The 14,359-nt window shown below is 35.7% G+C and overlaps 1 protein-coding gene across 4 annotated transcripts in view; it reads left to right on the forward strand.

Moving 5' to 3' along the window:
• Positions 1-14,359, forward strand: part of LOC150101147 (uncharacterized) — a 916,082-nt gene that overhangs the window by 169,321 nt on the left and 732,402 nt on the right. For all 4 annotated transcript variants that reach the window (XM_090401639.1, XM_090401642.1, XM_090401641.1 and 1 more), the window contains one exon: positions 2,634-2,807. In XM_090401639.1, the coding sequence (XP_090257765.1) occupies positions 2,634-2,807 (174 nt within the window). The remainder of the gene's footprint in view (positions 1-2,633; positions 2,808-14,359) is intronic.

Consider the following 14,359-nt stretch of genomic DNA (forward strand, 5'->3'; position numbering starts at 1 on the left):
TTGGTATCATTTCTGAGTCTTTATCCCACTGATGTGCTTTTGTGCAGAAGTGATTGCTGCATTAGATATGAGTGGTTCTGTTTGTGGGCTAGTTTTTGCCAGTCTCTGAGTGAGGCCACCACTGAGATTATGCCTCTTCTTGGTGGTTTGGGTGAGCCTGCCATTGGGTAGAGCCACTGCTGAGTAAAATGATCCTTTGGGTCGCTGAGTTTAGAGTGATCTGGGGAATCGCCTGAGTTTTTGGAGACTTCCCTTCACTTATTTAGTGAAACCAGTCTGGACAGTGGCCCATCCTCTAATGCATAGCATTATACATGTCCGTAACGATATGTACTTTGCATTGTGGGATACTAAAGCAATTGATGTGAAGTCATTAGCCTTTATGCAAGTTGCCCTGTCATGAAGTTACTTCATGTGCAAACTTTGTTTGCTTACACCTGGATAAAGGATGAAACCAAGAATATAATTTTTTGGTATCTTTAATTTATAATATAACCAAGTGAAAAAAACTTTCAACTGTTTAGAAGAAAAACACAACTTTCTGCTAGAGTTAAAATGTTCTTTTTTCATTTCATCTGTTGACAGGAACAAATGCAGGGTTATATAAACAAACAGTAAACATACCTCATGCCAGAACTTGCCTTCTCCAAATTTGAGCTGCTGTTATTCCTTATAACAAAAACTATATTCGAAGCCTTCTTATAGATTATCTTCTAGTGATCATAGATCATTTGAAAGAAATGAATAGTTTCAGATAAATCCATTACTCTCCAGATATGTTCCTATAATCCTTTCTTCTCTCAAAATGGCTATCTGTAATCTCATGTTACCCAGCCATAACAAAAGGCATTGTTCTAAATTATCTTCTGGTGGTCACACACCAATTGAAAGAAATAACCACTTTATGATAATTCTATAGCTCTCCAAATACATTCTTATAATTTTTTCTCCCTTCAACTATAGCTACTTTGTAATCACACATTGCTTATCCATGTTTCTTTCTCTCGCTACTCTCTTCTCTGTGCATGCATGTGCTAGCATTCACTGGTATTGGTTGAAAGTGCAGTACTTGAACTGTGTATATTTTTTAGTCCACATGTTTGTCTTTATCTCCATTATGAAATGCTGCCGAAGTTAACAATATATTACAACATAATCTAGGTTACAATCTGTTTTAACAACAGTATTTTGTTTACTGTCGTTAATGTTAAGTAATATACTAAAGTAAATTACTTAACATTAGTTCTTTATTTCTCTTTGTGGAGAAAAAGATAAGTGAATTTAATTATAACACTAAATTAAACTTCGACACAGTATTGAAAGAAATTATTACATTACATTACTATAAACTGAAGGGGGGGGATATATGTTTCATTAACCCTATTTCTTTCCAATTCTTTTTTTTTTTTTTTAAGACTAAGTAATATATAATTCACCTAATAACATAAAAATATGTATCTGAATGAAACTCATTCAGACATATCCTCTTGTGTTTGGTGAGAATATTCTGGGGAATTAACAACAGCTTTGACTTACTTGTGTAACATGAGTCTTACTTTGGGCCAAGTTCTAAAGGAGTGAAAAGAGGTTAAAATTGCACTTCTTATGAGAGATGATAAGGCTAATCTGTGTGTCTGGAGTTGAGTTAAAGTGTTGGAAAGGTTAGTAAGGACCAAAATTCATTATTTGGGATGAAAACATCATCTTTCCCTTTTATGGATGATGTAGAAGTTACCTGCAAAAAAAGAAATGAATAGGTTGTTAATTTCAGCAATAAAAAAAAAATTCCTGGTGCTTAGAGGCTCTAATGCTGCTAAGTATTCTTGGCTTTTGTAACTATAATTTTATGACAAGGTGATTAGTCTTTTGCCAAAAGTTATATTTTTGTGCATAAATTGTGTGTTTTCTTGGTTGGTTTGCCTGAGTTGTGGAATGAAAAACCTGAATTTCTGTTTGATAGGTTTTGTATGAGACCACCTGACTCACTTTTAATTGAAAAAGCCCAGGATGCACTTTTAATTGAAAAAGTGCATCCTGGACTGGATTCATACCTGGGTCTTTCCAGCTAGAAGGTATTTGTGCTATGGAGGTGCAGTTATTTGTTTATTGGAAGTTTTTTCTGGGTAGTGGCCCTTCCATTAATGCATAGCATTATACATGTCTGTAAGGAGATGTGCTTTGCATTATGGGAGATACTGAGAGAAGGAGTGATGAGAGCTTGGTCCACCTTTATCATGAGTTACCTAAGTCCTGAAGATACTTCAGGGGCAAACTTTGTTTGCTTACACTTGGATAAAGGATTAAACTAAATTTGTTATAGTTATTTGTTTAACTAAGTGGTAAATTGCTATAAGCCTTAAGAATAAAGTTGACCAACACTCAACCTTCAAACAAAGAATATTCCATTATAACAGAACTACTATGCTTTTTTTTTCTTTTTCTTTTTTTTGTCGTATATAATTTTACAGAAACTGAGGTTTAATTGTTGCCAGTGATGTGAGAAAGTTTCTTATTAAACTATATCATGATTTATTACCATTTTGTTTCTTATTTCAGAAACATTATTTTTAGATCTAAAGTAAGACATCTGAAAACACTATTTAAATTGGACTGGTATTTTATCTCTCCTATAGGTGGAAATGCAGGAAAGGAAGAAAAATATTTGAGTGTTGGTGAACGGCAAAGAAATTGTCAAGGAATTTGTAATGTTGCTGGAAAACCCTATGCTCTTGATACTTGTAAAATATGCCGATATAATGGAGTAACTTCACCATTTCAAGATTGTACAAATAAATGCTTTCTTCCTAGTAGGTGAAATCTTATATATATATATATATATATATTTATAAAAATAAATTTAACTGACTAGAACCCGAGAAAGTATAACAAAAACCTTTAATACATCACGACTAGTTTCGGTGCTCCAACTTCTTCAGGTGAGAAATAAAAAACATAAGATATAAAAATAACAAGGTAAAAAAACATGGACTTTCCAGCTTAATAAAAAGTAGAATAGTAACAGTCATATTTGAATAGGTGACCGCGTGCTAACTTTCCAGCTTAATAAAAAGTAGAATACTAACAGTCATATTTGAATAGGTGACCACTTGCTACCGTTGGCATGAGTTGAATGTGTGCGACATGTATATATATGTATATATATATATACATATATATACATGAAACGTACTATTAACTCGGGGTTGGGATACGTTCATTTTTCTAAATTAACTGACTTAAACCCGAGAATTATAACACAATGACATTTATTTGAAAAAACGCAACATGTTTCGTCAAGAATGACTTCTTCAGGCAATAAGAACATAGAAAGATAATAAAAGACACTTAAATTAACATTGGCACACTCTAAAGCTATACAATTATAAAGCCATAATATTCGACTGTAAATTACAGTTATTATGAGCTTGAACTACAGTCCGAGTTAAAGTTCTATTGTTGTACACCTGTGCATGTGTGGAATCACGCGATCTCCAGTATCTAATAGTAGAGTTGAAAGAGTCTGCCAAATTATAGCTAAGATTATTATTCAAATGAAAAGGGTCTAAGGTGATTTCCCTTGACTCGACAATGCGGTGCTCTATTTCATCATGGCTGATGTGTAGGTTTGAAGTCAACGTCCAATTTATTTCATGTTGGTGGCCTTCGTTGTTCGTGTTTATTGAAAGCAGGACATGGCCCGACAGAGCATTTGCTCTGGTTCTCTTATAAGCAATGTCTCTCTGATGCTCTTCGAGACGTAGTAAGATAGATTTCTCTGTCTGCCCATAGTAAGGCTTTCCGCATTCACAAGTGACCTTGTATACACCTGGGAATTGTAGAAGGTTGTGAGGTTGTTTATAGTTGTTGAAGCGTGATATTATTTTTGGCAGAGTCGAGAAGCACGTTTTTATGTTAAACTTCTTTAAAATTCTGCTCAGCTTTTTGGATAGTGTGCTGATATATGGCAAGACGATATGACCTTTGGAGTCGTCCTGTGTCTCTATAAAAAGTATTCACAACAAATTATCCCGCCGTCAACGTAACAACGTAGAGACACAGGACGACTCCAAAGGTCATATCGTCTTGCCATATATCAGCACACTATCCAAAAAGCTGAGCAGAATTTTAAAGAAGTTTAACATAAAAACGTGCTTCTCGACTCTGCCAAAAATAATATCACGCTTCAACAACTATAAACAACCTCACAACCTTCTACAATTCCCAGGTGTATACAAGGTCACTTGTGAATGCGGAAAGCCTTACTATGAGCAGACAGAGAAATCTATCTTACTACGTCTCGAAGAGCATCAGAGAGACATTGCTTACAAGAGAACCAGAGCAAATGCTCTGTCGGGCCATGTCCTGCTTTCAATAAACACGAACAATGAAGGCCACCAACATGAAATAAATTGGACGTTGACTTCAAACCTACACATCAGCCATGATGAAATAGAGCACCGCATTGTCGAGTCAAGGGAAATCACCTTAGACCCTTTTCATTTGAATAATAATCTTAGCTATAATTTGGCAGACTCTTTCAACTCTACTATTAGATACTGGAGATCGCGTGATTCCACACACGCACAGGTGTACAACAATAGAACTTTAACTCGGACTGTAGTTCAAGCTCATAATAACTGTAATTTACAGTCGAATATTATGGCTTTATAATTGTATAGCTTTAGAGTGTGTCAATGTTAATTTAAGTGTCTTTTATTATCTTTCTATGTTCTTATCGCCTGAAGAAGTCATTCTTGACGAAACATGTTGCGTTTTTTCAAATAAATGTCATTGTGTTATAATTCTCGGGTTTAAGTCAGTTAATCTAGAAAAATAAAAAAAAATATATATATATATATATATATATATATATATATATATATATATATATATATATATATGTGTGTGTGTGTGTGTGTGTGTGTGTGTGTGTGTGTGCGTGTGTGCGTGTGCATGCATGCATGTGTTGTGCACACACACATATACACACACATATGGATACACTCATAACAGTTACTTTAATGTTTATTATTATTATTATTATTATTATGTGACACTTCCAGGGAGTCCAAAGACTCATTGAGGAAGGGACCCACTCCACAACTCTCTGCCTCTGATACTCAATCCACCAACTATGGCAAACATCATCTATACCAACACCATCTACTGACCACCATGACCACTGGTATTTTCACAATCACAAATATCCATGTCCATGGTGGGATTCGAACCTGCAGCCTTTTTGCATTCTAAGTGGCATTTTTGCTGCATCTCTAATTTAGGTTTATTATCAGTACAGGCTGCTCCTTTTCTTGCAAGCACCATCATAATGAACTTAGTATAACAAACTCCTGAAAAGCCTAGGCAAATTTTCATTAGGAAATGCAGTTAGCAATCACTATAATAAACTTCCTTTGTTCTCTGCAGCTTCCTCTCATTTGAATGACTGCATTATTATTATTATTCTGCTGGCTCCCTCAGAGTTGCCAAAGACTTATTCATGATGACCATTTCTCTGTTACTTATTAGCTGTATGTACTACATACAGGCAATAAGTAACAATATGTTAAATTTAGTTTAATCCTTTATCCAAGTGTGAGCTAACAAAGTTTGCACCTGAAAATATCTTCAGGACTGAGGTAAGGTAGTGCAACACCAGACATTATGGGAGATACTGAGACAAGGAGTTGAGCGCTTGATCCACCTTTGTTGTGAGTTTCCCAGTGTTGTACTACCTTACCTCAGTCCTGAAGATACTTTCAGGTGCAAACTTTGTTTGCTCACACTTGGATAAAGGATTAAACTAAATTTATTATAGTCTGACCAAGTGAAAAATAAACTTTCAACATGTTTTTCTAAATCCATAGTAATTTAATAATAAGGTGGCACACCTTTTGGCTACTCCTATAGGTAAGGATGACCTCTCCTATTGCTTCTGCCTTAGTATCTCTGCTCTGGGTCTGGCTCCCACTGATGAGACCTCAATAAAGGTCGCAACCGGTATGGATAGTGCCCCCCCCCCTAATGCATAGCAGTATACATGTCTGCAAGGAGATGTGCTGTGCATTATGGGAGATACTGAGACAAGGAGTTGAGAGCTTGATCCACCTTGCTGCGAGTTTCCCGGTGTTGTACTACCTTACCTCAGTCCTGAAGATATTTTCAGGCACAAACTTTATTTGCTCACACTTGGATAAAGGATTAAACTAAATTTATTATAGTCTAACCAAGTGAAAAATAAACCTTCAAGTAACAATATGTCTTTCAGTTAAATGCAATGAATCAGGGGCTATAACTTCTTTCACTTATTGATGGCTCTTCCTGGGTTTGCTATACTTTTCAATTAGCTTGTGAATTTCTTGAAACCCTTTGTAAACAGGTTGTATTCGTGTATTACAGATGTGTCAGACAGTTGAAAGAAAAGTTTTTTATACCACTCCTCTGATTTTCTCAGTTTCTGAGAAACTCATTTGCATGTCACTTTTATCTACAAGATCTGATATTTGCATTATAATCTGATGCCATACAAACAGATTTTACAATTTTTTTGTCCAGTCTTTGTTACTGTTATTTGTATTGACCATAATATCCTTAAAATGAAGTCAACATATGCACATCACGTTTGTCATGCTTTTTACAAAAAAGCAGTGCAATTATGAAAGAGCAGATGTGTCACAGATCATTGACTAATATTCACAATTTTGCAGTTTTCCATGAAATTAAGGCATAATATTTTCAATTTGTCCTGTTTTTCCTTAGCCAAATGTTTGTTCACAGTTATCAACAAATAAATAATAACTTTCTTTATCTAAATATAGCTCCAATAGTATTATTATGGCATTACCATATACACCAAAGCCATATTTTACAACTTTTATCACAGAACCAGTATAAATAATAATGTCTAATATATAACTTGTCTTACTGTCACAAAGGACAAACACTTATTTCAAAATGATGGAACAAAATTCTAAAATAAGTAATGATGGAATAAAATAAATACAATTCTTGGAAGGAAGGGACTCTTAAAACCTGGCTTTCTTCCAAACTGCCTTTCTTCCATTCATACAAAGGTTTTTAAATTGGTAAAACACTAATGCAGTTTATTTATTTATTTATTCAAATGATCATTAACACTTTTTAGCATGCATAATCTCTCTTTCTTAGGCTGTTTATTGTTATCACAAAAATGCAGCAGTTTCAAACGTAGTTGAAATTGATCGATTTGCATAATTTTACCAAATATTTCCATTAACAGTAATGAGATGGTTGACCATTAATGTTTCATTCTGTTTTTTTTTTTCCCTTCATCTGCCATCAATATCGTCAAATTAAGAAACAAATACATTTATTGAAATATTGTGTCCCATTTCTCTATTTTGGATTTTTCTTTTACATCTGTGTTTTCATGGCAAAATCATGATAATCATTAGTCTCAGTTGCATTATTTTTTACAAGTATTTGTAAAAAGTACTTGTAAAAGTATTTTTTACAAATCACTGATGCGGTATTTACTTGCATCGAAAATCAGCATCTTGTTCTCTATTTTTTTCCAAGTTTAGTCAGTCGTTATGTTCTTGTTTTTTGGTTGAGAAACTTCACCTTGACTTTCATTACTAGAGCACAGTGAATCGCTATCATCTGACTTGTAGAAAATTGCATGGTTATTGGTAACATTATCATTACCAATTTTTGTTGACAAGCATATGGTTAGTGGCAACAATGCTGTTGGCAACTTTTGTAACATTGCTGTCAAAATTATTAACACTTTCAAATAATTTATTGCATAAGAATCATTATCTGAACTTCGTTTACTTTCCTTTGAATCCAAATATTATAATCTGATTCAAGTCCAGTCAAAATATAGTTGATTTCCTCAGTATTAGTTGCAGTACGTTTTTGGGGAGTGGCCATAACAAAATGGCAGTGAGAGGGAGATCGTTGTGTAGGTTAGCATAAGAGACAAATAATGTGAATGGCATCGATTTTTTCAAAATGGTATGGTAGTGTGAGTAACATATATGCATGGAGAGATATTGCAGATGCTTATGTGGAGAGGTCAAATATGAGAAAGGAGCAAATGCAGGAAGCATGATATGCTGATGGACCATGAGGCTTGTTTGAATCAAAGTAGTGAACATGGCATCATAAATGAAATGGATGTTGAAGAAGATTATGCAAATATTAAGAAAGTGTGTGAAATTAATGGCAAAGAAAATAGTGCCACTGATGGCAAGAAAGTTCGAGAATGAGTGAAAAACAGAGCAATTAATGGGAAGATGCAGAGCTTATGGCAAAAAATGCATGTGTGACTGATGGTATGATAGCAAGAGTGAATGATAGTGAAAAAATGATGCCAGATTGAAAGCCAGGTTGGGAAAGATGAGGGAAAAGATGAAGGTAAAATTAAGAGAACTGTAGATATCTATGGAAGAATTAAGAAGATTAAAATGAATACTGTCTAAATGAAAGAGGTAATGAAAGAGATGCAAGTGGCATTCTACAGGAATTTGATTATTAGAGGTGTGGTGTACAAGAAGATGTAAGATTTATTTTCTGGGAAGTAGAATGAATAGAGTAATTGAGGCATTGGATATGAGTAGTAAGCAAGCAAAAGTGTGTGTAGTGGCAGTAGGAACAAATGACTTGATTGGAAACATGGAGAATGTAAGCCTGGATATCAGGAGGTTATTGAGAAGAATAAAAGATAATACTGTGATAGGAAAAATTGTCAGTGTGTTGCCCAGGTATGATAGTGATGAGTTGTGGTGGTAGAGAGCCAGGAATGTGAATGATATGTTAGCAGAAATGTGTCAAGGGAAAGGAGTGCAGTTTGTTAACATGTGGATTGAGTTTAAAGGACAAACTGTGTTGGACTCTATTTGAATGGTTTTGGTGTGAGCCATCTGGAGAGGCTGCTGCTGCTGGAAGGGAGAGTAATGAGTGTGCAGAAAAGGATCTGAGCAAATAAGAAACAATGTGGAAGAGCAGAAGAGTAAGGAAGGTGGGATTGAAGTGGGCAGCAGAGGTGTAGAGAATGAGATGACAAGTGGATAAGACAGACACAGAAATTGGGGGAGGAGTCAGGGTAGATGGGGGAAATAGTGACAATAGTTTAGAAGCTGTGGTGTGAAACAGAGGTAAACAGAATGAAATACTTAGTTTTGATGTTGCTATAGATCAGGTGATGTGGAGGTGGTGACTATGAAATGTATAAGCAAATTAGCCAAGTAAATAAGAAAAGGGTTATTGTTATGGGTGATTTTAATGATGGCCATATAGATTGGAATGATGTGATAACTGGAAGTAAAGAAAATGAATTTCTTGAGTTTTTGAGAGGCAAATACCTCAGGTAGTATATAACAGAAGGCATGCAAGGATTGAATGCATAGATCTTGGATATGATCACCATCAGATATGATATCATCAAAGGATGTCATTATAAATGAGGTAACAAATCCCTATCCAGTTTGTGAGAGTGACCATGAAGTGATTACCTGGGTGATTGTCAGCCATGTGAGAACTTCTGTGAGGAAAGGATATATGTTAAACTACAAGGTTGGTGATTATAAAAGGATCAGGGGACAGCTTGCAGCTGTAAGCTGTAACAGGGAATGAAGAGAAGTAGAAGCAATGTGTAAATATATTCTGAGGATCAGAAGTTAAATAAGGTAGTTGTGAAATGGATAAATGAAGAGTTTAAGCATGCAGAGGAAGAAGGCATTATGGAGGCAACAAAGATGAGTGGTAATAATCAATTCCATGAGGTGTACAAAGAAAAGGCAAGGAATGTGACCCAGTTTTTAAGGGTAGTGAAAGTTCAGTATGAGCAGCAGTTAGCTAATGAACCAAAAAAAAAAATCCTAGGAAAAAATAAAGGAGAGGAGGAGAGAGTGACTGAGTGAACAAAAGATACATATGGGTAATTGAGTAAACTTGATGTTAATAAGAATGTTGGACTTGATGATATATCATCATGTGTTTAGAGGGAATGTGCCAGATAGTTGACATCTGCCTTCACATATTTATTTAATATGACTCTTACATTGCCTCATGTTCCAAAGAAGTAGAAGGAAGGAAGGAAGGTAAGATTGTACTGTTTCATAAGGGAGGTGACAGAACTTAAGCTTCAAATTATAGGCCAGTCTATGTGTCAGGTGTTGTGGTTAATTGTATTTCAGAGGTTACTGAAAACCATAATCCAGAATTGGGTTGGCAACAGGGTATCCTTTTTGATGGGCATCATGGATTTGCTAAGGAAGGTCATGTTTTAGTAATCTTTCTTATTACAATAAGTTGACAGGTGCATTTTCAAGGAAGATGGATATGTTGTAGTATACTTAGATTTTATAAAGACCTTTGATAAATTGCCACATGATAAGTTGACAGTTAAACTAGAATAGACGGAGTTGAATATTAAATTAGTGCATAGGATTAGAGATTGGGTGTCTGATAAGTATCTGTAAGTTGCAAGAGCAATTTCCCAGAAGAGGAGAGTCACTAGTGGTATATATTAAAAGCCTGTTTGAGGGGCATTGCTGTTTAAACTATGTGTTAATTATATTGGGGAAGGTATGAATGAGAATATTCAATTGATTGCAAATGGTGCACAGTTGGGAAGGACTATGAAAAGTGGAGTAGATGTTGTGGCTTTACAAGATGACTTGAATAGACTGAGTGAATGGGCACAGAAGTGTGTGTGTGTGGGGGGGGGTTACAGTTTGGTGTTAAAAGTGTAAGGTTTTAAATTTTGAAAACAAAGATTGCATGTAGAGCATAGATGGCGAACCTATGGCACACGTGCCAGAGGTGTCACGTCCTAGAATTTTGCTGGCACGTCAACGATTTACAGGTGATATCCTTTTATACACTTATAAATTCAATTTTTTTTAAATTATTACAATACGTACAAGTTAAATTTTGTTTTACACGAGAGAAGAGCTATGAAGACGTGCACATATGATTGGTGCAGTATTAACAAAAGATTGCGCGACCCAAAGACAACCAACAATTGATGAGTTTAAATGCTAATTCTCTTCAACCGAATTCCATGACATCTGAAACTGTCATAACAACGTTCACTATATATTTCTTAGTTTTAACACATTCATGACGGGGTGTTGGTGATCGTTCCGACGGAACTTCTCATTACTCACATATGCATTATATGTAAGTGACCATATATTTTTGGAGAAAATAAAGGACAAATCAGAAATTGTTTCATAATAAATAAAAAAAAAAACGATTGCGTTTATTTGTTCCACTAAAACTAAAAAGCTTTATAACGTTTATTGTAAAATATAAGCATATACATGGCATTTTAAACAATCATATTATTACTTAATTTTGATACTTTTCACAAGAATGAACTTTTTTCAATAAATCAGGTTCATGTTTTAAAAATTCATAAAACTTATACAATTCATGTCAAAGTTCCACTTGGTATAAATAAGTGCTTTCAATGTTTCGATTTCTAATTGGGTTTTTTCACTGGTTCACATATTCTTCACTAATGTAATACTCGTTCAGTGGGGGTATCAGATCCAGGGAGACATAAGCAAAATTCAATGATTTTTAAAATGTTTTTAAAAGATACCTGTTTATCTGCAAAATATTTAAAAATTTCAACCCATCTAAGTCGGAAGGACTCGTCATTTTGTTGCCATTCTTCAATCTTTTCACTGGTGACTTAACTTTTAATACATGAAACTTCATGAAATAGTTCACCTTAATTTATGTTTAAGTTTCAGTGACTGGAAGTGAACAAAACACTTTCCTCGATCTTCGCCCCCAGAGGGATTTCCCTTAGTAGGACCCATTCAAATACTTCCATTTCCACGAAACAGCTATCCCAGTTATTTAAATAATTAATGCAGGTTTGATAAAATGTATGAATTGAATCTTTAAATATGTTGGCATCAATATTCAATTTACTATTTCAATTCACAAAATAAAGGACAAAATGGGCATTTTAGAAAAAAAAAAAAACACAGTTAGATACTGTGTTTAAGAGCAACATATCGTTTTGCTTGAGTTTAAGGGACAAAATTGAAAATGGGAAGGAACAATAATCTGGCGGGTGAAAGAATTGATAGTGGTAGCAGGTACAAATGATTTGAAAGGTGACAAAATGGCTGTGAGTGAGGATGTGAATGAATTGCTTGAGAGAGCAAAAGAGAAGCGTGAGAGAGAGAGGATGATGAGTCTCTTGCTGCGGTATGATAGTGAAGAGTATAAAATGAGGGCCATAATTGCAAATGACTTTATGTGTGAATTACGCAGGATGAGTGGTGTGGAATTTGTGGATGTGTGGAGTGAGTTCGATGGGCGAAAGGATTTATATAAGATGGATGGTTTACATTTGAATGGATTTGGTGTACAGAGACTTGAAAAGGCGTTGTCGAATGTAGTGGAAGTGGATGTGCAGAATCAGGGAAACCTAGAGTTATTAAGGGGGGGGGAGTATATATGCAGACTTTAGGGAGACAGTTGAGTGTATGAATGTGTGTAATATGCCCGAGCGAGTATGAAAGACTACGAATCAGAATGGGATAGTTATATAAGGCATCAAAATAAGGAGGGGACAAATGGGCTTCTGCAATTCATGTATACTAATGCCAGAAGTATTAGGAACAAAAAGAAAGAATTTTTGGCCTTGGTTGGCACTTCCTGGCCACAGGTTATTGGCATTAGTGAAATATGGCTGACAGAAGATGATATAGCTAGTGGGATTGAATGTGAGGGGTATGGTGTGTTCAGGAGTGACAGGGAGAATAAAATGGGGGGGGAGTGTTATTGATGATAGCTGATGAGCTACAGCCACGGAGAATAGAAGTGGAACTGCAGGATAGAGAAAAGAGCACATTTGAGGCTATTTGGTGTGAGATTGAAACTAGCAGAACAAAATATACAGTTGGATGCTGCTATAGACCAGGTGATTGAATACATGGTGGAGATAGTATGCATAAGAAAATAGAAGAAATGAGTGGAAGGAGGATAATTATTATGGGTAATTTCAACTATGGTAACATTGATTGGAAGGAGGAGAGGACACATGGGAGGAAGGAATTGGATTTTATGCGATTATTAAGGGATAACTATCTGAGACAGCATGTAATGGAAAATACTAGGGGTCAGAGAGTGCTTGACCTAGTAATTGCATATGATCACGTTGCCACCAATTGGTGAGAGTGATCATAGGATCTTGACTTGGGAGGTGGCTAAAGGTGTGGAATTTACAATTAAGACAGGGTACATGTGGAATTATCGGACTGGTAAGTATGACAAGCTTAGGAGTTTGATTGGAGCAGTGCCATGGCATGTATAACTACAAGGGCTAGATGTTGATAGTGCATGGAAGGCAGTTAGGAAGTGTTTGCATGAAGCAATGGCTGACTGTATACCTAGAGTCCAAATAATAAATGAAGTAGGGGTTAAATGGATGAATAACACCATTAAGCTTGAGCTGCAAAAAAAGAAACAACTATGGAGGGAATTTAAGGAGAAAGGTGACCAGCAGGCACTTGAATGGTATAAAGCGGAGGTCAGAAGGATAACGAGTGTGGTAACAAAAGCAAAAACAGATTATAAAAGAACATTAGCCATGCAAGCTAAAGAGAATTCCAAACAGTTTTTCGAATATGTTGCAAGTAAAAGAAAAAATGTATATGGCATAATAATTTTAAAGAATGCCGATGGTAGGGAGGTAACCGAATCAGTTGATTTAGTTGAATTACTGTGCGAGCACTTTGCAAGAATATATCATCCAGGTGGTGACATTGCTGGAATGAATTAACCAATAGATTGTACGGGAATTGTGGTGAATGAAGTGGAGGTGAGTAGTCTATTACCAAACCTCAATGTCAATACATCTGTGGGATTGGATGGTATACCAGCTCATGTCGTTCGTGAAGCGAATTGTCAGTGCCCTTAACCATTTTGTTTAATTTTAGTCTCGGGTCTGGGTTAGTCCCGAGAGGGTGGAAAGAGGGGAAAATAGTTCCACTGCATAAAGGAGGTTTCAAGACTGCTGTTGTAAATTACCACCCGATTAGCATATCAGGAATCGTTGTCAAGGTCTTGGAGAAATTAGTCAAGAAAAAAATACAGGATTGGATAGATGAAATGGGATAGTGTATGGGGGACAACATGTTTTTGTGAAGGGTAGATCATGCCTCAGTAACTTGCTCATGTTTTATAACACAGGATAACACTGGATAAGGGTAATGGGTTTACAGCGATTCTACTGGATCTTGCTAAGGCCTTTGACAGGATACCACATGGAATTCTAATCAGTAAACTGCAGCATATGGGGATGGATATAGGGTTGGTGAGATGGAGAGGCGGCTGGTTGATGGAG

The sequence above is a fragment of the Typopeltis vanoorti genome, chromosome 12 (assembly GCF_054136105.1).
Source record: "Typopeltis vanoorti isolate ZY-2024b chromosome 12, IOZ_Tvanoo_1.0, whole genome shotgun sequence".
Taxonomy (NCBI): domain Eukaryota; kingdom Metazoa; phylum Arthropoda; class Arachnida; order Uropygi; family Thelyphonidae; genus Typopeltis; species Typopeltis vanoorti.